The sequence below is a fragment of the Corylus avellana genome, chromosome ca8 (genome assembly GCF_901000735.1).
Source record: "Corylus avellana chromosome ca8, CavTom2PMs-1.0".
Classification (NCBI taxonomy): Eukaryota; Viridiplantae; Streptophyta; class Magnoliopsida; order Fagales; family Betulaceae; genus Corylus; species Corylus avellana.
In genome coordinates, this window is record NC_081548.1 from 18,866,584 (window position 1) to 18,891,886 (window position 25,303).

The following is a 25,303-nucleotide window of genomic DNA, read 5'->3' on the forward strand; positions in this document are numbered from 1 at the left end:
TTTGAGTGAGGTTTGGAAGTGGAGAGATGGATGTTGTGAAGCTTGAAGTTGTTTGGTATTTATAGTGAACAAGTGAAGGGAGAATAAAGTAGACGAAATGCATGGGAAGGTCCAGTCAGCTAATAAGCTGAAGACAGTTGTTGGCAACCTGTCTACAGGTGTTCTATTTAAAAGAAAGCTTGGAAAAATTTAGCAGTCAAGATCGCACAACCAAAACCAACATATTTGTTTTTGTTATCTAATACGCGTTTACATCAGTTTTGAGGAGAAAGTGCAGAATTATTGTTGCTCAGCTCCCACAACTGGCCCATCTATTCTCCCTCTTTCCTTTGTGGGCACCAGCCACCGCCACCGCCTGGCCCCTTGCAATATTTCCAACTAATACTCTTTCTTTGTGCAAGTGCATGCCGGTTCCAACCAATACTCCCAAACCACACAACCACCTACACCACTCGAGACCTAGCACCTTGAAAAGTGAAATCTCACACGTTTACCTTTATTGGTGTCTCCATCTCCATCTAAAAATACACACAAGCAACTTCGTGGATGCTGCTTCAAGTGAAATGGTATTAGAATTACTTATTATTTTATATTTTACCACTTCTACCACGGTTACTATATAAATAAAGATAAATCCTCCTGATCAAACTAGAGAGGGAAGCGATTCTACAAACACATAACGTGCATTACTGTATATGGTATCAGAGCTTACCTGACCAACATCATGACTTCGTCTTCTACAAACGGTAAAAATAAATCTACACAATAAATACCAAGATCTTAACTATCATGATCAGTTTCACAGGAAACTGATAAAACAACATGCTAGAATCCATAGCAACAAATAACCTTCTTAAAATCTTGATAAACACAGAAAACAGTTGCTCTTACTTGACCCTCTTTTTTTTTTGACATGTCCACATAAAGAAAGAGGGGAGGAAAATTTAAATTAGTGACCTCTACTTCATAAGGCGTGGTCCCCAGCCGATTGAATTACCGCTTAGGAACCTCACTTGACCATTTTAAGATACATTAATGAATATTGTGTATATTTATAAGAGAGGACCAATTTCTTTATTCACCCATTAACTCCATTTCCCATCAAAGTAGGAGTTCATTCAATAGGAAAATCACTCATCTTAAGTAACCAATAATTTAATAAGATTAGTATTAAATAACCTTATAAGTTATAACATAAATAAGGTAAACATTAGACACACACAGCATATAATCCATCCTTACTGTTGAAATAATAATGATGTAGAAATAATAGCGAAAATAATATAGAGAAAGAACATAATGAATTTAGGAGTGGTTCGGTGTTAAACACCTACATCTATCTACAATACAAATGTCCTTATTTATAGGGTAATGAATAAATACAAATATAGTAGTCAAATCTCATTGATTTGATTACAATCATCCTTTATATAGAGAATATTTGATATCAATCTAATATAAAATATACAAAAAATATTATATATATTTTTAATATTCTACACTTGTTTTAATTTAAACAACTACTTTTGTGAGTCATGACGGTTGTATATCAAAAAGACGACATAGTCCCTTCCATTTAGCACAACACTAGCAACACGTTTCCTCATGGTTGGTAAATAAAAAGTGTTTAAAAATATGGTCTAACAAAAATGTTTTTTTGTCAAATACTATTCTTGATATCATTCATCCAATCTTATATGTAAGTACAAAATGGACAAAATAAAATCAAAGAGATGTCAAAAGTGTTTAATAACATAAACAATCATTGTTGCAAGAGCTTTACTCTTCTTGTGGGTAGCTTTTATTGGATTTAGCACCATTGGGGCCAGTTGTGAATCTACATAGGGGCGGGTAGAGGCGCCCGCCCCTACAAAAATTTTGAAAAAAAAAATTTACAAGGTAGTTTTACAATTTTGTTAGGACATAGCCCCTACTCTTCTTCTTCCTTCTCCTGCTTCTTCCTCTTGTCCTCTTTCTCTTCTTGCCTTGCCCCTGTCTTCCCGTCTTCCCTCGCCTCTTTTTGCAGTTTTTTATGTATTGCTGGTTTGTGAGATTTTAGTGTTTGTTCAACATGGATATGGAGGTAGAGGACCGAGAATGGGGAATTGTTGATGGGTGATGCGATTTGGGATTTTTTTTTCTCACAATAATGGATCGTCGATGGCTATGAAAAGCAATCGAATGGTACTTTAAACTGCATTACTCTTGTGATACAAGAGATTGCTTATTTTAGCTACAAATAGAATGCTTGGGATAATTATGAGGATAACAAGAGGATTTAGAGAAAAGAAGTTCTTCATAGGGCATGATTTGGGCATATCTGCAGGCCCAATTGCCCACGATCTGACTCCCACATAAATGATATTTGATGGCTTCACCTTGTTAAGGAACACCCGACAAGCTCACGCAAGCTTATCGGATATGATTTGAGGTATAATTTATGAGCCCTTTTTTGACTTGAGTCATTGGCACTAATGAAAGGGCATAAAACTGTTGGCCGAATGTTCCAGCAAGGCACTTCTCAATGGGGACAGTAGGTTAGACAAGGAAAACACAAGTAAACAAGAGAGGAAGTAGCAGCAGAATTTCTGCAGAAAATGTGCACAAAGCAGCAGAAAAACAGAGGAATAAAACAGGGTAGATGAAGACTTTTTTCTGCAAAATGAGCTCTCGGCTCTTTCTTCTACTTTTTTTCTTCTTCTTACATACTGATTTTTTCAGTAGCTACTCATTACAAAAGACAAGAGAAGCTTTTACAAAAGTAAGTTCTAGAACCACACACGTGGCTTCACAACACACATTTTCACCTACACAAACTAGAGTTTAGTAAAACACAACCAAAGGTAAAAGTTAACACACACGTGGCTTCACAACACACATTTTCACCTACACAAACTAGAGTTTAGTAAAATACAACTAAAGGTAAAAGTTAACAAGTCAAAGCAGATTAATTTGTAACAAAAACAATGTTAAAAGAGCATGGACTAGCTAGGAGGGAAAAACATCGTAGACAACAAAGAGTAGTTACGCTACAATCAAAAGGGTCTAAAACAATGTTAAAAGAGCATGGACTAGCTATGGGCATTCATTATCATGGGCCATCATCTACAAGAATTGAAATCTTGTTTCGGCACCTAACTCTCATACACAACATCATCCCTCTCAGAGGTTGTCCTCTCTGAAATTCTGGGTCTGTCCCTCTACAGCTACACTTCGTACTGATAATGATCATTTCTAAGGTGTAGTAATTCAATGATATAGAAACACCCTTCTTTTAACCACTTTTGTGTTATAATATTTGTTACAAACATTTATTTTTTCGTCATTGAAAATGTTTTATCATTTGATAATATCTTTACAAGTTTTTATGATAAATAAAAATCATCTTTAACCATTTTGGTTTATAACCGTTTGTATTTATTACTTGGTTATAAGATATAATTTTTATGACCGTTTGTATTTATTATTTGGTTATGAGATATAATTTTTATAACCGTTTGTATTTATTACTTGGTTATGAGTTATTATATAAAAATTAGTTTTAATTGATTTTTACCATTTTGACCATTAGTCATTTGGTCATTAACTATATAAGGAAAAAAACATCCCCAATCCCATGATATAGTGAGTTTGCAACAAGAAAGAAAAAAGGCAAATTCATTTTTTTTTATAAAAGAGTTTTGTCATATTTTAGAAGATTAATTGCATAGAATTCTATTCTATTCAATTTTTATTTTCTCTTTGCGGTTTTTTATCAAGAAGATCAAATGGTTGTTTTACTAGTCTTCGTTATTGGAAGTGCGTCCTTAACGAAGGTAGACGCTATAGTCTAATCCTGAGAGATTGCGTGTCAAAGGATCCGATCACACCGAGTTATACACTCCGAGAGGCACGAATCAACCTTTAAGGACAACGCTAGCTCTTGCGTGATTCTATAGCATTGTGAGATCTTTCCATATTCTATTTTCATCTCTTATATTTTATTTATTTTATTGTTAATATTTATATTGTAATTATTTTATATCAATGAGAATTTGTGCACCGTCCAAAATTATTTCCAACAATCTTAAAGATTGATTATGATGGTTGCACAAATATTTTGATTAGTATCATAACAATAGTATTTAAACTTATGAGAAGGAAAATACTATAAGAGTTTGCGGTATACAATTCGCATATGAGAAAGATGAAATCAAATATTTGAGTGGAAATATTTTGTATTTATTTATCAGAAAAAGAATTTAATTTCTTGTGTAGCTGTTGAAAATGAAAATACTTTGATTGTAAGAATTTTCAATCATTTGAACTCAATTTATTGATTGTCAAATAATCTTTCGTTGTTGGGTTACTATTCTTACAATAAAAAGAGTTATGCCTTTTTATGGATTTTTTAGAACTTAGCATTTTTTTGTTATATTGTGCTAAGCTTGGCCGGAAAACATCCATGTAAATTAATAATAATAACTGTGAGTGATTACTCATTTTTGTGATGGAAAAAATACATAGGTATTGCTAATTGTGTGCAGAGAATGCCACTTTACTAAAGATTTTTGTGGGTAAACACATAGAAAGAGAAAGAGATGTGGTGCACGTATTGAGTCGATTGGTTCTCACGACACCTAATTAGTATGTGGTGACGACAATCTAATTTGGAAGATCTAGGAGTAAAGCTATTGGCTCCGCTGTGAGTTTTAAACTCTGATTCATAGGTCTTATTTTTTAAGACAAAATATACATTTCATTTATTAAAATGAAAAAATTGAGGTTATGATGGTGCTCCTTGATTGAATTAAAGCTGGTGCAAAATTTTATAATTACATGAATTTTGTATATGATAAGCGGTGGCTTCTATTGATTCATCTATTTCAAAAAAGAAATAGTATTTAGCATTTATGTTAGCTATGACATGCTAAATTAGAAAACCACTTTAAGTTATTTGGTAATTCCTCATATATATCATTCAGCTTTCAAATTTCTCTGACATGATGGTTCAGAATAAAATATATGTGATTATTGAGATTCATTTGATACATGATAAATTTATCATATCATAAAAATGATATCATTGGCGTGTTTATTAAAATGAGCCAATAATAATTGATTATTATTTGGTTGGGCTTGATACTTTGCATATATTATTGGGCTTTAGTTAAAAAGATTTTATTTTTAAAATCTTGATAGAACTTGAAATATGCAACCCCTATATATATAATATATAAGGATCATGTTGAAAAATCACAAGTGGTGATTAGTATTTTTAAAATAGCTTTAGAAAACTGTCAATTGACATAAAATAAAGGAGTAAATGACATATCATATTTAAAGAAGGATGAGCTCATGGAAGTCATTTCTTAAAGCATTTGTATGCTGTTAATGAAAATTTATTTTCTTATGACTATTTGATTTATTTTATTAATATTTGGTATGATATATTTGTATATGTAAATCTCGGCTATATCAAGAAAATGAAAAGAAATTTGAATCTAAAGGAGTAGCCGAAATTAGAATATTAGAATAAATGATGAATGCAATGATTGTCAATTTTTGGGCTATCCACCTAAGTGTGGGGGGAAGCCTTTATTTTGTTTGTCATATTTATAAGCATTGTTTGAAATACCTCGAAGTGTGGGGGTATTTGACAAATGTTATGTTACCCAAAACCTAAAATGAGGAAACTTGGTTTTAAAACCTATGATTATGATTTTATTGGTTTTACATGTAATAGTTCATGCTATAGATTCCCCACTATCAAGAGTGATATTTTAGATTATAATAATATTATGGAAAAAATCCACTTTACCCCCCTAAAGTTTCAGGTGTTTTTTAATTTAAACCCCAAAATTTAAACATTGGTAATGTACCCCCTTAATGTTTCAAAAAATTTCAATTTAAAGCTTCCATCACTAATTTCTGTCAAATTGGACATAAATTCATGAAATTACGTAATTACCCTTAGGCTTTTTTAAAAAAAAAATTTGGTCAAATTTAACAGAAATTAGTAACGGAAGGTTTACATTGAAAATTTTTGAAACATTAGGGGGGTTACATTGCCAATTTTTAAACTTTATGGTTCAAATTGAAAAACTACTGAAACTTCAGATGGGTAAAGTGGATTTTCCCCTAATATTATTGAATCTAAAAAAAGGTTATTATCTTTGAGCATGTTTTCCTTTGAAAAATAGGGAAAAAATTATTTCATGATTTTTTAGTGCTTCTAATAAAATTGTTGATGATGTGTAAGAGTTGAGAAGAAGCAAGCGAGCTAAAACGAAAGGAATCTCGATATGGATTTTATTGCTTATATTGTTGATGATGATCCAAAATGTTATGGTGAAGCGATTAAATCTATTTTTGATGCAATTTATTTATTTTTAATTTAATTGGTTAGAAGCTATAAATAATTTAAAGCAATTATGTCTAACCATGCTTGGGAACTCATTGAGTTACCTCCTAAGACCAAATCAATTGGTTATAAATAGGTGGTTAAGAATAAGCTTAAACCGGATGATACAATAAATAAGCACATGGTAAACTTGTTTGCTAAAAGCTACAAGTAAATGTATATGTTGATTATTTGATACTTATTTTTCAGTTACTAAAATTGCATCTTTTGTAATGTTATTTGTCATTGTTTATATTTATAAATTTGTTGTACATCAAATGGATGCCAAAGTTATTTTTCTAAATGATGAAGAGATTTATATGGAGCAGCCCGAGGGACTAGTAATCCCCGGTCAAGAACATAAAGTGTGCAAACTAGTGAAATCCTTGTATGGATTAAAGCAAGATCCTAAATAATGGCATGAATAGTTTAACAAGGTGATGTTGTCTATTACATATTTGATTAATGGAGCAAGTAAATACATAACAAATTTTACAATAATGAATATGTCATTATTTACTTTTTTATATATTGATGACTTGTTTATTTTGAACTAACATTGATGTTGTGCATAAAGTTAAATTACTTATTGCATCTAATTTTGATATGTAAGACATCGGTAAAGCTAATGTCAAATTGGACATTAAAGTTATTAGGGATAATGATTGCATTATTTTATCTCATACATATTATGTTGAAAAGATGCTTAAAAGATTTGAGCACTTTTATTATCCACCTATGTCTATATCATATTATTCAAAAATACACTTGGTTAAGAATCACGGTGATGGTGTTTTTGCAAGAAAGATATGTACAAATCATTGGTAGCTTGATGTTTTGATAAACTGTATATGCCTTGGTATTACATATATTGTTATTAAATTGAGTAGATATACTCATAATCATGATATTGAGCCATTGTGATGCAATCTCTAAATTGTTGAGATTCTCAAAAGGCACAATTAATTTTGGTTTGTCTTATTGTAATTATTCTGCTATATTGAAAGGAATGCAACTGTATTATTGATTCAGATGAGCAAAGCCTACTAATGGCTATTATGTGTTTACTCTGGTTGGAGGAGCTATCTCTTGAAAGTCCTCAAAAAGACTTGCATAGCAAGGTTTACTATGGAGTCAGAGTTAATTACCTTGAAAAATGCATGAACTGAAGATGAATGGCTAAAGAACCTATTGTTTAATTTATTTTATTTGCCTTTATATGCTAACATAGCTGGATCTATGTGTTTATTGTGATTGTCAGGCTGCCAAAACTTGAGTAAGAAATTTATAATGAGAAAGTGCACAATATTGTGAGGCAACTTATTGAGACCGGTATATGTCCATGGACTCTGTGAGGTCATAAAAGAATTCTGCCGATTCTTTGACCATGCCACTAGCAAGAAGGCTAGTGAAAGAAGCATCGAGAGGGATAGGACTGATACCCAAATCATGACACTGTGATTGATACCCAACCTCTGTGATTGGAGATCCCATGAATAAGGTTTAATGGAAAACGAAGTCACAAGTGAAATGAGGTATGGTACTGTCAATTTATGTTTATTAACTATCTTGTTGAGAAGATTAGTGATTAGTTCATCCCTATGGTGGAAGACTGTACAAGATGCAGAGTGATTAAGGATGAGCTTAAAGCTCTTAATGGATCCATAGTCGCTACATGTTGGGATGGGGTGTTCCTTGCACACACTCTTGATGGATACCACCTATATGAGTGTGGATGTGCTATCTCCTATGAGACTTTAGTAGGTCTTTAGAGCACTCATGAAAGTTATTTTATAGTGTAATAACAAAAGATACAAAGTGAGTACGGATGAGTTTAAAACTCTTAATGGATCCATAGTCCCTACTTGGTAGGATGGAATGTTCTCTGCACACATTCTTGATGGACGCCACCTATGTGAGTGTGGAGGTGGTGCCGCCTTCTATGAGACTTTGGCAAGTCTCTTGAGTACTCATGAAGCCCAGAGGCGCATGGCCTGTATAAAGCGCCAACCCGCTATAGAACAACCAAATTTTCTTTATTTGATTTGATTTGACTTTTTGTTTATTTGATTTGATTTAATTTTTTGTTTTTGGAGAAAGTTATGTGGATGATAAGTTTGTTTAACTTGTGGATTTGGTTAAAAGAGTTTAACTCTACCATGATTCATTAAGTTCCTACTTATTTATCCTAGGTGGGGTTAAAACTTTCGGGTACCACATCAATGCATGCTTTCAATCTCCTTTTATTCTAATGTTTGTAACATGGGGGGGATTGTTGTAATATTTGTTACAAACATTTATTTTTCAGTCATTGAAAATGTTTTATCATTTGATAATATCTTCACAAGTTTTTATGATAAATAAAAATCATCTTTAACCATTTTAGTTTATAACGGTTTGTATTTATTACTTGGTTATACAACTTTTATGACAGTTTGTATTTATTATTTGGTTATGAAATATAATTTTTATGACCGTTTGTATTTATTACTTGGTTATGAGTTATTATATAAAAATTAGTTTTAATTGATTTTTACCGTTTTGATCATTTGATTATTAACAAATGTTTTACTGTTTTTTTAGTGTTAGGACCATTTGGTCATTAACTATATAAAGAAAGGAAGCATCCCCAATCCCATGATATAGTGAGTTTGCAACAAGAAAGAAAAAATGCAAACTCATTTTCTTTATAAAAGAGTTTTGTCATATTTTAAAAGACTAATTGTATAGAATTCTATTCTATTCAATTTCTATTTTCTCTTTGCGGTTTTTTATCAAGAAGATCAAATGGTTGTTTTACTAGTCTTCGTTATTGAAAGTGCGTCATTAACGAAGGTAAACACTATAATCTAATCTTGGGAGGTTGCGTGTCAAAGGATCCGATCACACCGAGTTATATACTCCGGGAGACACGAATCAACCTTTAATGACAACGCTCTTGCGTGATTCTATAGTATTGTGAGATCTTTCCATACTTTATTTTCATCTCTTGTATTTTATTTATTTTATTGTTAATATTTATATTGCAATTATTTTATATCAATGAGAATTTATGCACCATCCAAAATTATTTTTAACATTCTGCAACATTCTGCAGAATTTGAGGACAAGATAGTCAATTAATGGATAATTTATTTAAATAATTTCCAATAACTAACAGCATATACAGGAATTCAATAGTGGAGAAAGTGGTCGCTTGCATTCAGATCAACGTTATGGATTACATGGTATATAACAAATTAATGATGAAAAGATGCAGAAAAATTAAAGAATGAAAGAATTGGATCCTAGAAATTACATGAAAAGACTGATATTTAAGTGATGGTACAAATAATAAAAGAATTTGAGGGATGTTTAATCGTTTCTCTAGGAGGTATTGTTGCATTCTGGAGGGACGCCCTGGGGAAACCTCTTTGCGTCTGTGCAGTAATTATATATCATGTAGTTCTTTTGCACCCATTTAAGCCGGTCTTGATTTGCAGTGTCCAGCTCTTGTGAAAGCCAGGAATTAGTAGTGGTGGAAGAAGATGAAGTGCAGGAAGATGCTCCAGAGGTCCAAATGCAAGCATCGGCTTTGAAGTTTCTGTAGGAAGCAGTAAAGGGGGCCTGGCTCCAGTCCGTCTTCACAAGCCCACCTCTTGTCGCCCAATCATCAGCATTCCAGAGACTGGAGTATATCCTCATTGGTTGGCTCTTTGGGAATGCAACGCCAAACGATTCTGAGTTCTTGAACTCTCTAATGGGAGTTCCATCCACAGAGAATCTGAATTATAAACAGAAAAAAAATATATAAGAAAACAAAAACAGAAAAGATGTATAAAAACAAAGATGCATGTATAGGAGTTGGTAAACATACATAATGCGCTGAGGATTCCAAAGAATGGAATATGTATGAAAATCTGCAGTTGGGTCAAACCAGAGATAGAACTGTTGCTCTCTGTTGCCTTTGCCTTGGCTGAAGACATTGGTGTGAAGAATGTAAGGATCGCCACTCAGATTCCCCAAGAACTCGAAGTCTATCTCGTCCCATGCTGATCCTTTTGAGGATAACTGTATATAAATTAACACACACATTAGTTCAAACTCAAAGGATTAACATAAATTTGAATGGATGGTTTTAAGAAAAACATGTACGAAGAGCTAGCAGAAGAGAACTTACATAGTAGGCAGTAACGGTGCCAGCAGAGTTTCCGGAGACAAGCTTGAGCTGCATATCTATCTTTCCAAAGAGAAACTCATTCTTGGACTGGAATCCAGAGCCAGAGGCTTTGTCTAGAGAGAGGCTAAGAAGGTCGCCGTTGTTAAGCATCTTCCCTCGGCCTTCTCCCCACGTGATGTCAAAATCTTGGTAGAAGTTAGCAGCTGTGAGAGCCAGGAAAGAGCTAAGAAGGGTAAGAGCCAGAAACATAAATGGAGCGCTTGAAGAAGCCATGGACAGTGGTATCAAATTAGTCGTGAGATTGGGAGTGGAGTGATTGATGTGGTGAAGCTTGAAGTTGTTTGGTATTTATAGTGAACAAGTGAAGGGAGAATAAAGTGAAGGAAATGCATGGGAAGGTCCAGTCAGCTAATAAGCTGAAGACAGTTGTTGGCAACCTGTCTACAGGTGTTCTATTTAAAAGAAGAGCTTGGAAAAATTTAGCAGTCAAGATCGCACTACCAATTACCAAACGCAACCAAAACCAACATCATTTGTTTTTGTTATCTAATACGCGTTTACATCAGTTTTGAGAAGGAAGTTCAGAATTATTGGTGCTCTGCTCCCACAACTGGCCCATCTATTCTCCCTCTTTCCTTTGTGGGCACCAGCCACCGCCACCGCCTGGGCCCTGCATTATTTCCAACTTATACTCTTTCTTTGTGCAAATGCATGCCGGTTCCAACCAATACTTTCAAACCACAACCACCTCCACGACTCGAGACCCAGCACCTTGAAAAGTGAAATCTCACACGTTTACCTTTATTGGATTCTCCATCTCCATCTCCATCTACATCTAACAATATAGACAAGCAACTTCGTGGATGCTACTTCTAATGAAATGGTAGCATTACTCTTTATTTTATATTAACTCTTGTACCACGTTTACTATATAAATAAAGATAAATCCTCCTGATCAAAATAGAGAGGGAAACAATTCTACAAACACATAATGTCAATCACTTTATATGGTATCAAAGCTTGCTTTGACCAACATCATGGCTTCCTCTTTTACAGACTGTAAAAATAAATCTATAACATTTAATAAATACCATGATGTTAACTATCCTGTGTTTATCGGTAAACTGATAAAACAACATGCTAGAATCCATAGCAACAAATAATGTTCTTAAAATTTTGATAAACACATCAAACAGTTGCTCTCACTTGACAATCATTATTTTTATTTTTTATTTTTTATTTTTTATTTTTTTTACATGTCCACATAAGGGGGGATAAAGGGAATTTGAATTAATAACCTCCATTTCATGAGCCGTGGTCCTCAATTGATTGACTCATCCCTTAGGGTCCTCACTTGACCGATCTGAAGATACACTAATGAATATTGTGTATATTTATAAGAGAGGACCAATTTCTTTATTCACCCATAACTCTACTTCCCATCAAAGTAGGAGTTCATTCAATAGGAATATCACTCATCTTAGTCAACCAACAATTTAATAAGATTAGTATTAAATAACCTTATAAGTTATAACATAAATAAGGTAAACATTAGGCGCACAAAAAATATAATCCATCCTTACTGTTGAAATAATGATGATGCAGAAATAATAACGAAAGCAATATAGAGGAAGCACACAACGAATTTATGGGTAGTTCGGTATTAGATACCTATATCCACCACTTGAAATAGACCTAAGGGCTACATTGTGCTTATTTACTTGATATGTCTACAATACAAAAATCCTTATTTATAGGATAATGAGTAGATACAAATATGGTAATCAAATTCCCTTGATTTGATTACAATCAACCTTTAATATAGAATATTTGATATCAATTTAATATGAAATATACAAAAAATATTATATATTTTTCGTATATTCTAACACTTACTTTAATTTAAACAACTTACTTATGTGTGTCATGGTGGTACTACTATATATCAAAAAGACGACATAGTCTCTTCTATTTAGCACTACATGACTAGCAACATGTTCCCTCATGGTTCATAAGTAAGAAGTGTTTAAAACTATGGTCTAACAAAAATGTCAAATACTATCCATCTTGAGAAATGTTAGGGGTACTACATCTTTTACTAACAGATGCTTACTAAACTGATGTGTAGCTCATTCATTAGGAAAAAAATAAAATAATTAATTAAGAAAAATGTAACGAATACCAATGAATAAGCTACACATCAGTTTAGTAAGCTTCTGTTAATAAAAAAGCTAGTACCCTTAGCATTTGTCTTCTTATATGCAATTATAAAATGACAGAAATTTCCTGTAAACCTGTTTGGAGTAAATATCATTCAACCCATTTAAAATAATGTCAAGTGCATGTCTATAAACATTTAAAATGCACATTAAATTTAATCTAAGTTAATAAATTGTTATTAATGACGTTAAGAATTTAATGTGTCTTTTAAATGTTTATAAACACTTAACACTATTTTAAATAAGTTGTATGATATTTTCTTCGTAAAGGTTTGGAGGAAATTTCTGTCCATTACAAAATGGCCAAAGAAAATCAAAGAGATGTCAAAAGTGTTTAATAACATAAACAATCATTGTTGCAAGAGCTTTACTCTTCTTGTGGGGGCAGTTTTTATTGGATTTAGCACCATTGGGGCTGCAATTTTTGTACTTCTTTTGATTGGATTCGTTTATATATATAAGCATCGTTTGGCATTTGGCAAGTGTGGTATCCGTGTTAGAAGATGTATATCGATTTCAAGCCTTGATTAAGAGCAAGGCCATGATAAAGGGTAAGATAAGAATTGCAGTTGGTTTTTTTTTTTTTTTTTCATATTATTATTATTTTAACAATTTTTAGTAACCAAAAGCAGAGGAATTCAATGGAGAAAGTGGTTGCTTATATTCAGATCAACGTTATGGATTACATCGTACAGAACGAATCATTTTTTTTGCCATTGTAATGATGAAAAGAAAACGAAAAAAGAATGAAAGAATTGAGGAATGCATAATGGTTTCTCTAGGAGGAGTTGCACTCTGGAGGGAGGCCCTGGGGAAACCTCTTTGCGTCTGTGCAGTAATTATATATCATGTAGTTCTTTTGCACCCATTTAAGCCTGTCTTGATTTGTAGTGTCCAGCTCTTGTGAAAGCCAGGAATTGGTTGAAGAAGATGAAGCGCAAGAAGATGCTCCAGAAGACCAAATGCAAGCATCAGCTTTGAAGTTTCTGTAGGAAGCAGTAAAGGGTGCTTGGCTCCAGTCTGTCTTCACAAGCCCACCTCTTGTCGCCCAGTCATCGGCATTCCAGAGACTGGAGTATATCCTCATCGGTTGGTTCTTTGGGAATGCAACGCCAATTGATTCTGAGTTCTTGAACTCTCTAATGGGAGTTCCATCCACAGAGAATCTGAATTATAAACAGAAAAAATATATAAGAAAACAAAAACAGAAAAGATGTATAAAAACAAAGATGCATGGATAGAAGGAGTTGGTAAGCATACATAATGCGCTGAGGATTCCAAAGGATGGAATAGGTGTGAAAATCTGCAGTTGGGTCAAACCAGAGATAGAACTGTTGCTCTCTGTTGCCTTTGCCTTGGCTGAAGACATTGGTGTGAAGAATGTAAGGATCGCCACTCAGATTTCCCAAGAACTCGAAGTCTATCTCATCCCATGCCGATCCTTTTGAGGATAACTGTATATAAATTAACACACACATTAGTTCAAACTCAAAGGATTAACATAAATTTGAATTGCTGGTTTTAAGAAAAACATGTACGAAGAGCTAGCAGAAGAGAACTTACATAGTAGGCAGTAACGGTGCCAGCAGAGTTTCCGGAGACAAGCTTGAGCTGCATATCTATCTTTCCAAAGAGAAACTCATTCTTGGACTGGAATCCAGAGCCAGAGGCTTTGTCCAGAGAGAGGCTAAGAAGGTCGCCGTTGTTGGCCATTTTCCCTCTGCCATCTCCCCACGTGATGTCAAAATCTTGGGACAAGTTAGCAGCTGTGAGAGCCAGGAAAGAGCTAAGAAGGGTAAGAGCCAGATACATAAATGGAGCACTTGAAGAAGCCATTGGCAGGAAAGAGATTTGGAAGTGGAGAGATTGATGTGGTGAAGCTTTAAGTCGTTTGGTATTTATAGTAGTGAACAAGTGAAGAGAGAATAAAGTGGAGGAAAGGCATGGGAAGGTCCAGTCATCTGATGAGCTGTACACAGTTGTCTTGTTGGCAGCTATATCAAAAGAAAGAGAATAAAAGATCGCACTACCAAACACGACCAACCATTTATCTAAATACACGTTTACGTGAGTTTTGAGAAGAAGGTGCAAAATGATTTCCCACTCTCGCCCTTTCCTCTGTGGGCACCAGCCAAGCCCCATGGATTTCCAGCTAATATTCTAATTTGGAGCAATAGTACTACCAAATCACAACCACCTCCAGGCTCCACCACTCGAGGTTTAAAGTTTAAAAGCACCTTCGTGGATGATACTTCAAAGTGATATTGAAGAATACCTTACAGAATTCTTAAACAAAATCATATTAATGTTTAAGAATATAAAAAGTATAAATTTCTTCTCTAGTTATATAAAAACACTAGCAACATATACTCATTAGTCCTTCTCTTTCTTATATGTAGGAAAAATCTCCAAAAAAATCACAGAAGTATACTGCAACATATCTCATATTGCTTCCCTAAGCATTGACAATGCTATAGTCTTTCTTATCTCGTCCTTTTTTTTCTTTTTTTCTTTTTTTTCTTTTATTAGAGATTGTGTTAAAATTTTATAAAAAATGAGATTTGGTAAGGTACTTGAATTTTATAAGAAATATGAGGAAACACAGCTGCATGTATACGCTACGAACCTACGTACGAAGTAAGACCATATAAATTAACCAACCATGCTTGAAAAAGACGTCATCTCTTCTTTCTAGCTCCCACTCATCTTGATGCTCTTAAAATAATGGCTGCCATGCATGCTAATTATGTCCTAATCGGTGCCAGCTATTATATATATATAAAATGGTCAGACTTATCTCATTCTGTGTTAGTGAGATAAGGATGTCTGGTGCAGCATAAATTTATTAATTATTACGGATATCAATCCAATGGATTTCTTTCAAACGGGTTACTCTAGTTCTAGAAGAGTCAAAGTTTAGAAATTAGTATTGGCTTTATAAGTTTTATACTATATTTAAAAAATATTTAATTTTTAAATAATTTAAAAAAAAATAATGGAACCGATGGGTCACTCGGGTTGCCGGACATCAAATTTTTTCATAGTGGTTTCGTTTCATGTCTTATTTGTTGGGTAGTCTTGGGCCTAGCTATCTCAACCCCAAAAGTTGATACTAGTGTTGGGTGGTCTTTATCCTATCTCAACCCCAAAAGCTAGCTCAAGAGATGAGGCTTTCCTTCACACTTATAAACCGACCACCAGCCTCTTTTACAATCGATGTAGGATAACCCCAACATTATTTTATAGGGAATCTCAAAGCGGTTCTATTTCATTATATTCCATCCATGTCTTAATTCCATTCATTTAATATCGCTTTGGTGTCATTAAGATAAGACATGTCGTTTCTAGTCTATTTATTTCTATTTCTATATATATGGAAAGTTAAAAAAAAATAATCATATAATAATCCAAAAATTGCAATAGAAAATAAAAAGGGAGGTTTGTGATGATTTTTAAATATTATATACTAAGTAATCTAGTATCCTTATGCATGAAGATAATCAATTCAGTCGAATTTGTCAATGCGAATAAAATACGACACTTGAATAGGAGCCGCAACTAAACGGAGGGGTGCTTGGGCTGCGAGAACTATCGCTCTGCAACTAAGAGAAAGAGGAGAAGAAGGTCTTCAGGGGAGATTTGAAATGTGAGAGGAACTAAGAGACAGAGCTAGAGTGGGAGCGAGAGGACGAGCCCGGCCCGGACCCCAACGGCCTCCCCTTGGCTTCACCATGGCTACGGCACATAAAATGAGGGAGAAATCGAAACTTAATCCTTAATGGAAAGTGAAATGTTACACTTTTCAAAACTTTTCTCCAAATTTTGCTCATCGAATGATGTGTCACAATTTCATGCAATGGTGACACATTTTTCAAAATAATAGATAACATTGAATTGTGATATATCATTTGGAGAGCAAATTTTGGAGAAATTTTTTGAGAAGTGTAGCATTCCTCTGGTGGAAAACCCAAACTCATTTTCACGACACTATAAAAAAACCCAAACACAAATTAATTAAAGGAAAAGAGTCATGCTATTCTTCAATTTCTCAATCACCTTTTTCATATTTTTTTCAAAAAATAATCATTATATTTGCATGACTCTCATATTCTCTATTTTAAAGTCAATATTAGATCTCCTACAGGTCTAATGGTAAATTTGAAAAAAATATATAGTTGTAGATGGCAAAATATTATTTCTCCAAGGAAAATGGACCTAATATTACTTCGTTCTCATCCATCTATTTTTCAAATCCACGATTGGATCTATATAAGTGATACAACCCACATTACAATGTCCTCAATGGTGGAACTGCCCCTGAGCTTGGAGGGACAAAAGTCTCCCAAAATTTTTAAAAACCTCTAAAATTTTAAAATTTCTCATAAATTTTATTTATTTTATTTATTTTTTTAATGAGTTCCACCCACAAAAATTAACCATTTTTTACTCTTAAAGATCTTCATTTTTTAAGTTGTCACTCTTCATCTCAAAATCGTGGTTTTGCCCCTAAATGTCCTCCTTAAACTATTACTCGATTGACAATGCTCTCTAATGATGAAATATCCTTGATATATATATATATTAAAAAGTTTACATCTTCAATTAGGATTTAATAGAAAATCTTAATGGAAGATACTGAAATACCAAAAATACCCTTATTTTTTTAAAAATTGCAAAGTTACCCGTGGGTCACCTTGTGGCCCACTTGGGTTCGAGATGTATAAGATGTTTCTTCTCATAGGTTGTAGACTTCGGGCTTGTTTGGGAATTAACACCAATGTTTCCAACTTTTTTTTTTTTTTTTTGACACTATTAAAACTCAACTAAATTCAAAAAATTTCAACTCAAATAATAAAAATCATTAATAAAATTTTAAAAAATAAAGAAGTTTTTATATTTAGGGGTAGTGGCTGGACCACCCCTAAGAGTCTAGGGGTGGCTCTGCCAACCCCCATTAGTTTTGAGAGTAGTCAATCCACCCCCAAGCACTTTTTGGGGTGGCCGAGTGGTTTTCTGGGGGTGGCCGTTTCAAGGGTGACCAAGTCACTCAAAAATATTGGGGGCAATTTTCTATCTTTTTGTTTTTTTGTAATTTTTTTTTTAAAAAAAATTTAAATTATATTTTTTATGATTTTATTTTATATTTTTTAAACCACTCAAACATAATCTCAATTTTTATTATTATTTTTTTGACAATTTTGAATTGAATTGAAAAGAATTAAAACAATTTTGAATTGAATTAAAAAGAATTAAATTTTAACATAATGGGTGAAATTGCAAATTTTTAAAAGGTGAGGTCCCGCCATTAAGAGTTTTTAGAGTTGATTTGCAGCGTCAACATTTTATAGGACTTCAAGTGTTGGTCAAAATCTTGCGGAAGACACAAGTTGATGCAATTTTGAAGAATTCTGATTGGGTGGGTGATTAATAATCACCTTTTTTTTTTTTATGCCCCTAACTACATAATTAGAGGACAGAATAGCCAATTAAATGGGCTCAGATGCATGCGCACGTATGAGCGTATCACTTCTCAGTGGTGATGTTCTGAGAGCTATTAATTTGCCACTTCTTCAATTAAATAGTCTATGCGAATTTAATTGTTTTTTAATGGATACAAGTTTATTTATTTGAACAATTCCCAATAATTAACTAACAGCAGAGGATTTCAATGGAGAAAGTGGTCGCTTGTATAACAGAGAACCTTATGGATTACATGATATGTAACAAAATGATTACTTTTTTTTGCCATTGTTGCGATGAAAAAAACAAAAAAAAGAATGAAAAGAATTGGATCCTAGAAATGACATGAATAGACTAATCATGCAAATAGTAAAAGAATTTGATGGTTTCTCTAGGAGGTGTTGCATTCTGGAGGGAGGCCCTGGGGAAATCTCTTTGCGTCTGTGCAGTAATTATATATCATGTAGTTCTTTTGCACCCATTTAAGCCTGTCTTGATTTGCAGTGTCCAGCTCTTGTGAAAGCCAGGAATTAGTAGTGGTGGAAGAAGATGAAGTGCAGGAAGATGCTCCAGAGGACCAAATGCAAGCATCGGCTTTGAAGTTTCTGTAGGAAGCAGTAAAGGGTGCTTGGCTCCAGTCTGTCTTCACAAGCCCACCTCTTGTCGCCCAATCATCGGCATTCCAGAGACTGGAGTATATCCTCATCGGTTGGTTCTTTGGGAATGGAACGCCAATTGATTCTGAGTTCTTGAACTCTCTAATGGGAGTTCCATCCACAGAGAATCTGAATTATGAACAGAAAAAATATATAAGAAAACAAAAACACAAAAGATGTATAAAAGAGAAAGATGCGTGGTTAGGAGTTGGTAAACATACATAATGCGCTGGGGATTCCAAAGGATGGAATATGTGTGAAAATCAGCAGTTGGGTCAAACCAGAGATAGAACTGTTGCTCTCTGTTGCCTTTGCCTTGGCTGAAGACATTGGTGTGAAGAATGTAAGGATCGCCACTCAGATTCCCCAAGAACTCGAAGTCTATCTCGTCCCATGCTGATCCTTTTGAGGATAACTATACGTATGTAAACACAAACATTAATTCAAAGGAGCATAAATTTGAAATGATGGTTTTGAGGAAAATATATACGGATAGCAGAACAACTTACATAATAAGCAGTAACGGTGCCAGCAGAGTTTCCAGAGACAAGCTTGATCTGCATATCTATCTTTCCAAAAAGAAACTCATTCTTGGACTGGAATCCAGAGCCAGAGGCTTTGTCTAGAGAGAGGCTAAGAAGGTCGCCGTTGTTAAGCATCTTCCCTCTGCCATCTCCCCACGTGATGTCAAAGTGTTGGTAGAAGTTAGCAGCTGTGAGAGCCAGGAAAGAACTAAGAAGGGTAAGAGCCAGAAACACAAATGGAGCACTTGAAGAAGCCATGGGCAGTGGTATCAAAGTAGTGGTGAGATTGGAAGTGGAGAGATTGATGTGGTGAAGCTTGAAGTTGTTTGGTATTTATAGTAGTGAACAAGTGAATATAGAGAGAATAAAGTGCAGGAAAGGCATGGAAGGTCCAGTCAGCTAATGAGCTGTACACAGTTGTCTTGTTGGCAGCTATATCAAAAGAAAGAGAATAAAAGATCGCACTACCAAACACGACCAACCATTTATCTAAATACACGTTTACGTGAGTTTTGAGAAGAAAGGGCAAAATGATTTCCTCTGTGACTGTGGGCACCAGGCAAGCCCCATGGATTTCCAGCTAATATTCTAATTTGGAGCAATAGTACTACCAAATCACAACCACCTCCACCACTCGAGGTTTAAAGTTTAAACGCACCTTCCTGGATGATACTTCAAAGTGATATGGAAGAATACCTTACAGAATTCTTAAACAATATCATGCATATTAATGTTTAAGAATATAAAAAGTATAAATTTCTTCTCTAGTTATATAAAAACACTAGCAACATATACTCAATAGTCCTCCTCTTTCTTATATATAAGAAAAATTTCCAAAAAAATCTCAAAAGTATACTGCAATACGTCTCATATTGCTTCCCTAAGCATTGACAATGCTATAGTGGGAAGCACTTTAGCTTTCATATAACTTTTTTATTCATATTTTTAACACAAATATTTCTTTCTTATCTGAACTTGAATTTCATAAGAAATACGAGGAAACACAGCTGCATGTATACGCTGCAAACCTACGAAGTAAGACCATATAAATTAACCAACCATGCTTGAAAAAGACGTCATCTCTTCTCTCTCCCACCCATGCTTGTTGATGTTCTTAAAATAATGGCTGCCATGCATGCTAATTATGTCCTAATCGGTGCCAGCTATTATATATATATATATGGTCAGACTTGTCTCATTCTGTTAAGGATATTGTTGTCCTGCAACATAAATTTATTAATTATTACGGATACCAATCCAATGGATTTCTTTCAAACGGGTTACTCTAGTTCTAGAAGAGTCAAAGTTTAGAAATTAGTATTGGTTTTATAAGTTTTATACTATATTTAAAAAAATAATGGAACCCATGGGTCACCCGGGTTGGCCCGACATCAATTTTTTTTTCTCTTTAGTCATTATTAATTTTTGGGGAAACTTCAGAAAGCCTCCTGAACTTCCAGCCGTTTTGACATAATCCCTGAATTTTCAAAACTCTCACTTAGGCACCCTAAACTTTGGTTTTCTCTCACTTTGGACCCTTTTAACGTTAAAGTCAAACAATTTGACTTTTTATACCCATTTTACCCTCCCCAAAATTACTTCGTTTTGTGTCCTAAAACTACAACACCTACCCAATACAAAACAACGTTGTTTTAAGCATTAATTATTATTATTTTTTTAAAAAAAAAACAAAAGCAAAATAAATAAATAATAAATAATAAAAATAATAAAAAAATAATAATAATAATGCCTAAAACGATGTTGTTTTCGGCTGGGTAGGTATTGTAGTTTTAGGACACAAAACGAATTAGTTTTGGGGAGGGTAAAATGGGTATAAAAAGTTAAAATTGTCAAAGTGAGAGAAAACCAAAGTTTAGGGGGCCTAAGTGAAAGTTTTAAAAATTCATGGGGGGTATGTCAAAACGGTTGGAAGTTCAGGGGGGCTTTCTGAAGTTTCCCCTTATTTTTTTAAAACAATTTTTAAATATGAGTATTTTGGCATTATATATCTATTATGATTTAACAGAAAATTGGAACAAATCAATGACATTGCTAACTTGATAGTTTTTAAAGTTCAAAGAGATGATTAAAAAAAAAAAAATCCTAAAACAACAATGCAACTAAATAAAAGCCCAAAATAATAATGATGTGTGGTGTGAAAGTTGCTTGAATAACATTCCCATCAATTTTGCCACCGCCTTTTTAGCATGAAATTTTTTCTTGAACTCCACATATGCATATCCTCTTGGAAGATTGACAGCTCACAACATCATCCATTGGCACCTCCACACTAACAACTTTGCCAAAGCCACTTAATATTTCTTTTAGGCAATAGACCCATGACCTATAGGAGCTTGAAGTTCCCTCTTTTTATATAGAACCTCAAAGTGGCTCTATTTTATTATATTCCATGTACCAATTACATTCATTTAATATTCTTTTGGTGTCATCGAGATAAGAGATGTCGTTTCTAGTCTATCTATTTTTATTTCGATATATATGGAAAGTTAAAAAAAACATCATTATATAATAATCCATAAATTGCAATAGAAAATAAAAATGGAGGTTTGTGATGATTTTTAAATATTATATACTAGATAATCTAGTATCCTTATGCATGAAGATAATCAATTCGATCGAGTTTGTCAATGCGAATAAAATACAACACTTGAATAGGAGCTGGGGCTAAATGGAGGGGTGCTTGGGCTGCGAGAACTATTGCTCTGCGACAAAGAGAAAGAGCAGAAGAAGTCTTTGGGGGATTTGAAATGAGAGACGAAGCTAGAGTGGGAGCGAGAGGGCGAGCCCGACCCGGACCTCGACTGAGGTGACCGACGGCCTCCCCTTGCATGGCTTCGCCATGGCTACCGCGCATGAAATGAGGGAGAAATCGAAACTTAATCCTTAATGGAAAGAGAAATGTTACACTTTTCAAAACTTTTCTCCAAATTTTACTCCTCGAATGATGTGTTACAATTCCATGAGATAGGGACACATTTTTCAAAATAATGTGATACATCATTTGGAGAGCAAATTTTGGATAAATGTTTTGGGAAGTATAGCATTCCTCTAATGGAAAACCCAAACTCGTTTTCACTCCTTCACATGACACTATAAAAAAAACCCAAACACAAATTAATAAAAGGAAAAGAGTCATGTTATTCTTCAATTTCTCATTCATCTTTTTCATATTTTTTAAAAAATAATCATTATATTTGTATGACTCACGTATTCTCTTTTTTTAAAAGTCACTATTAGATCTCCTACAGATCTAGATGTAGATGGAAAAAATATTATTTCTCAAAGGGAAATGGACCTAGTATTACTTCATATCTCATCCATCTATTTTTCAAATCCACTATTGGATCTGTATAACCCACATTACAATGTCCTCAGTGGTTGAATTGTCCTTGACCTTAATGGGTGGGACAAAAGTCCCCCAAAATTTTTAAAAACCTCTAAAATTTTAAAATTTCTCATAAATTTTATGGTTTTTTTTTTAATGAGTTCGACCCCCAAAAATTAACTTTCTTTACTCTTAAATATTTTCAATTTTTACCTATGTCCCTCTTCATCTCAAAATCGTGGTTTTGCCTCTAAATGTCCTCCTTAAACTATTACCCAATTGACAATATCCTCCAAACTTTTAATTGATAACAGAGGAGAAACAATACATTTCGTTAGTTAGGTGGGTACTTTCAAAATACCAAAAAATTGACAATGCTCTCTAACGATGAAATATCCTTGATAATTTTTGGTTTTGTCTTTTTTTTTAAAAAAGAAAAAAAAAAAAGAAAAAAAAAAGACACTGAAATACCAAAAATACCCTTATTTTTAAAAAAATTTACAAAGTTACCCGTGGGTCACCTTGTGGCCTACTTGGGTCCAAGATGTATAAGATGTTTCTTCTGATGGGTTGTAGACTTCGCGCTTGTTTGGGAACAACACTTTTCCCTAGGGGTGAAATAGCGGTTGCGGTTAGCGGTTAGTGGCTAAAACCGTTAACCGCAACCGCCTAGGCGGTTAGTAAATTTTACTAACCGCCTCCGCTAACCGGGTAGCGGTTAACCGCCTTAACCGCCCGGTTAGCGGTTAACCGCTTTGGAATAACCGCTTTTTTTCTAACCGCTTTTTTTGGGCTTTTTTCTTTGGACCAATTTTGGGCCGGGTTTGGACCGGGTTTGGGCCGGTTTTGGGCTCACTTTAAACATTTTTTTTTCTCATTTTAAACTTTTTTTTTTTCCCTTTCCATGGCCATTTTAGCATTAAAAATTGCTATATACCAAAATCTTGTTGGCCACCTTCTACAAATCTACACATCATATAATATACAAATAAAATTACAACAAAATCATCACTTCACTTGTAGTCTTATACATAAACTCACAAGCAAGTTCATAAACTCACACATAGAAATAAAATAAAACACAAACAAATTCATAAACTCACAAGCAACCAAAAAAACCAACATGTATGGTTAAACTTGAAGCTTGAGGCTAATTTCAATCAACCAAAAAAAGTTCATAAACTCACAACTTATTGTTATTATATATATATAATATATAAATATATATTATATTTAAAAAAAAGCGGTTAGCGGGTAGCGGTTAGCGGTTAGCGGATTTCCAAAACCTACTAACCGCTAACCGCAACCGCCTAGGCGGTTAGCGGTTTTTACTAACCGCTTTCAAAGCGGTTAGGCGGTTAGGCGGTTAGCGGTTAACGGTTATAACGGTTAGCGGTTAGCGGTTGCGGTTAGGCGGTTTTAAATTTCACCCCTACTTTTCCCAACTCTTCTCAATTTTTTTTTTTTTTTGTTGATTTGACACTATTAACACTCGAGTCGTGCTATGCAGCTACCAAATTGAGGCAGCCTAACGTCGGCCAAATATTAAAAAATAATAATTAAAAAAATTATGTTTTTTTTTTTTGTTAATTAAATTTCTATGAGCTAATATTTAGGTTATAATGCCTCAAAACTTGTTTTTTGATTCAAAACTAAAACTTAGAGGTGGAAGGTTAGCCCTTTAGGAATGGTATCACCCAAAAGGGATTTGATCATCCTAAATTTGGTGCTAATACCTAAATTTTGGTGCTAATGCCTCAAATTTGGTGATAATACCTCAAATTTGGATTCTCCTTGTAACATATTTCTTCTTCAATTAAAAAAAAAAAAAAAAAAAAAAAGGAAAAAAAAAAAAAAAGGAAAAGGAAAAATGGCTGACGCTTGGTTGACAATTTTGGTAGCCGGAAATCTCTACTCATTAACACTTAACTAAACTAAAAAATTTTCAACTCAACTAATAAAAATCATTAAAAAAATTTTAAAAAATCAAAAAAATTAAAAAACATATATTTAGGGGGTAGTGGCTAGACCACCCCTAAGAGTCTAGGGGTGGCTCTGCCAACCCCCATTAGTTTCGAAGGTGGTCGATCCACCCCAAGCACTTTTTGGAGTGGCAAAGGTTTTTTGGGGGTGGCCATTTCAAGGGTGACTGAATCACTAAAAAATATTGGGGGCAATTTTTTATTTTTTTTTTTTTAGTTTTAAATTATATTTTTTATGATTTTATTTTATATTTTTTAAACCACTCAACCATTGGGACAAAATTTTTCTTCAAATTAGGTTGGAAGAATTTCCTTCAATCTAGTATATAAAAGTGACATGTGTCCATTTTAGAGTTTAGGGAGAGCCTGCCATACGGTGAGGACCTCCCATATATAATGGGTGAAATTGCAAATCTTTAAAAGGTGAGGACCCACCATTAAGAGTTTTTAGAGTTTAGGGGGAACATGATCCCCTCATGGACTGGAGAATATTCTGTTCATGACTAGGATTTCCTATTGTTACAAATGGGATACATATCCCATTAATAAAAATAATAATAAAATATTATTTTAAA

General features: G+C 33.8%; 3 protein-coding genes across 3 annotated transcripts; all 3 read right to left on the minus strand.

The window, feature by feature from the left end:
- Positions 1–9,581: 9,581 nt before the first annotated feature.
- LOC132189378 (probable xyloglucan endotransglucosylase/hydrolase protein 23) lies at positions 9,582–10,814 on the minus strand. The gene is made up of 3 exons (XM_059604101.1): positions 10,542–10,814; positions 10,239–10,432; positions 9,582–10,145 (listed from the first exon to the last, which is right to left on the minus strand). The coding sequence occupies exons 1-3, from the start codon at positions 10,812–10,814 to the stop codon at positions 9,749–9,751; spliced, it is 864 nt and encodes a 287-aa protein (XP_059460084.1). The 3' UTR covers positions 9,582–9,748.
- Positions 10,815–13,419: 2,605 nt separating this feature from the next.
- LOC132189327 (probable xyloglucan endotransglucosylase/hydrolase protein 23) lies at positions 13,420–14,596 on the minus strand. The gene is made up of 3 exons (XM_059604020.1): positions 14,324–14,596; positions 14,021–14,214; positions 13,420–13,926 (listed from the first exon to the last, which is right to left on the minus strand). Exons 1-3 carry the CDS (start codon positions 14,594–14,596, stop codon positions 13,539–13,541), a joined length of 855 nt encoding a protein of 284 aa, XP_059460003.1. The 3' UTR covers positions 13,420–13,538.
- A 3,852-nt stretch (positions 14,597–18,448) lies between these two features.
- On the minus strand, positions 18,449–19,700 carry LOC132189291 (probable xyloglucan endotransglucosylase/hydrolase protein 23). The gene is made up of 3 exons (XM_059603959.1): positions 19,386–19,700; positions 19,098–19,291; positions 18,449–19,005 (listed from the first exon to the last, which is right to left on the minus strand). Exons 1-3 carry the CDS (start codon positions 19,656–19,658, stop codon positions 18,612–18,614), a joined length of 861 nt encoding a protein of 286 aa, XP_059459942.1. The 5' UTR covers positions 19,659–19,700; the 3' UTR covers positions 18,449–18,611.
- Between the last annotated feature and the right edge of the window lie 5,603 nt (positions 19,701–25,303).

Coding starts and splice junctions, on each gene's coding strand:
- LOC132189378 (XM_059604101.1), bottom strand. CDS start 10,814: ATGGCTTCTTCAAGCGCTCCATTTATGTTTCTGGCTCTTACCCTTCTT. Junction 10,433..10,541: donor GCACCGTTACTGCCTACTAT/GTAAGTTCTCTT, acceptor ATTTATATACAG/TTATCCTCAAAAGGATCAGC. Junction 10,146..10,238: donor TGGAATCCTCAGCGCATTAT/GTATGTTTACCA, acceptor TTTATAATTCAG/ATTCTCTGTGGATGGAACTC.
- LOC132189327 (XM_059604020.1), bottom strand. CDS start 14,596: ATGGCTTCTTCAAGTGCTCCATTTATGTATCTGGCTCTTACCCTTCTT. Junction 14,215..14,323: donor GCACCGTTACTGCCTACTAT/GTAAGTTCTCTT, acceptor ATTTATATACAG/TTATCCTCAAAAGGATCGGC. Junction 13,927..14,020: donor TGGAATCCTCAGCGCATTAT/GTATGCTTACCA, acceptor TTTATAATTCAG/ATTCTCTGTGGATGGAACTC.
- LOC132189291 (XM_059603959.1), bottom strand. CDS start 19,658: ATGGCTTCTTCAAGTGCTCCATTTGTGTTTCTGGCTCTTACCCTTCTT. Junction 19,292..19,385: donor GCACCGTTACTGCTTATTAT/GTAAGTTGTTCT, acceptor ACATACGTATAG/TTATCCTCAAAAGGATCAGC. Junction 19,006..19,097: donor TGGAATCCCCAGCGCATTAT/GTATGTTTACCA, acceptor TTCATAATTCAG/ATTCTCTGTGGATGGAACTC.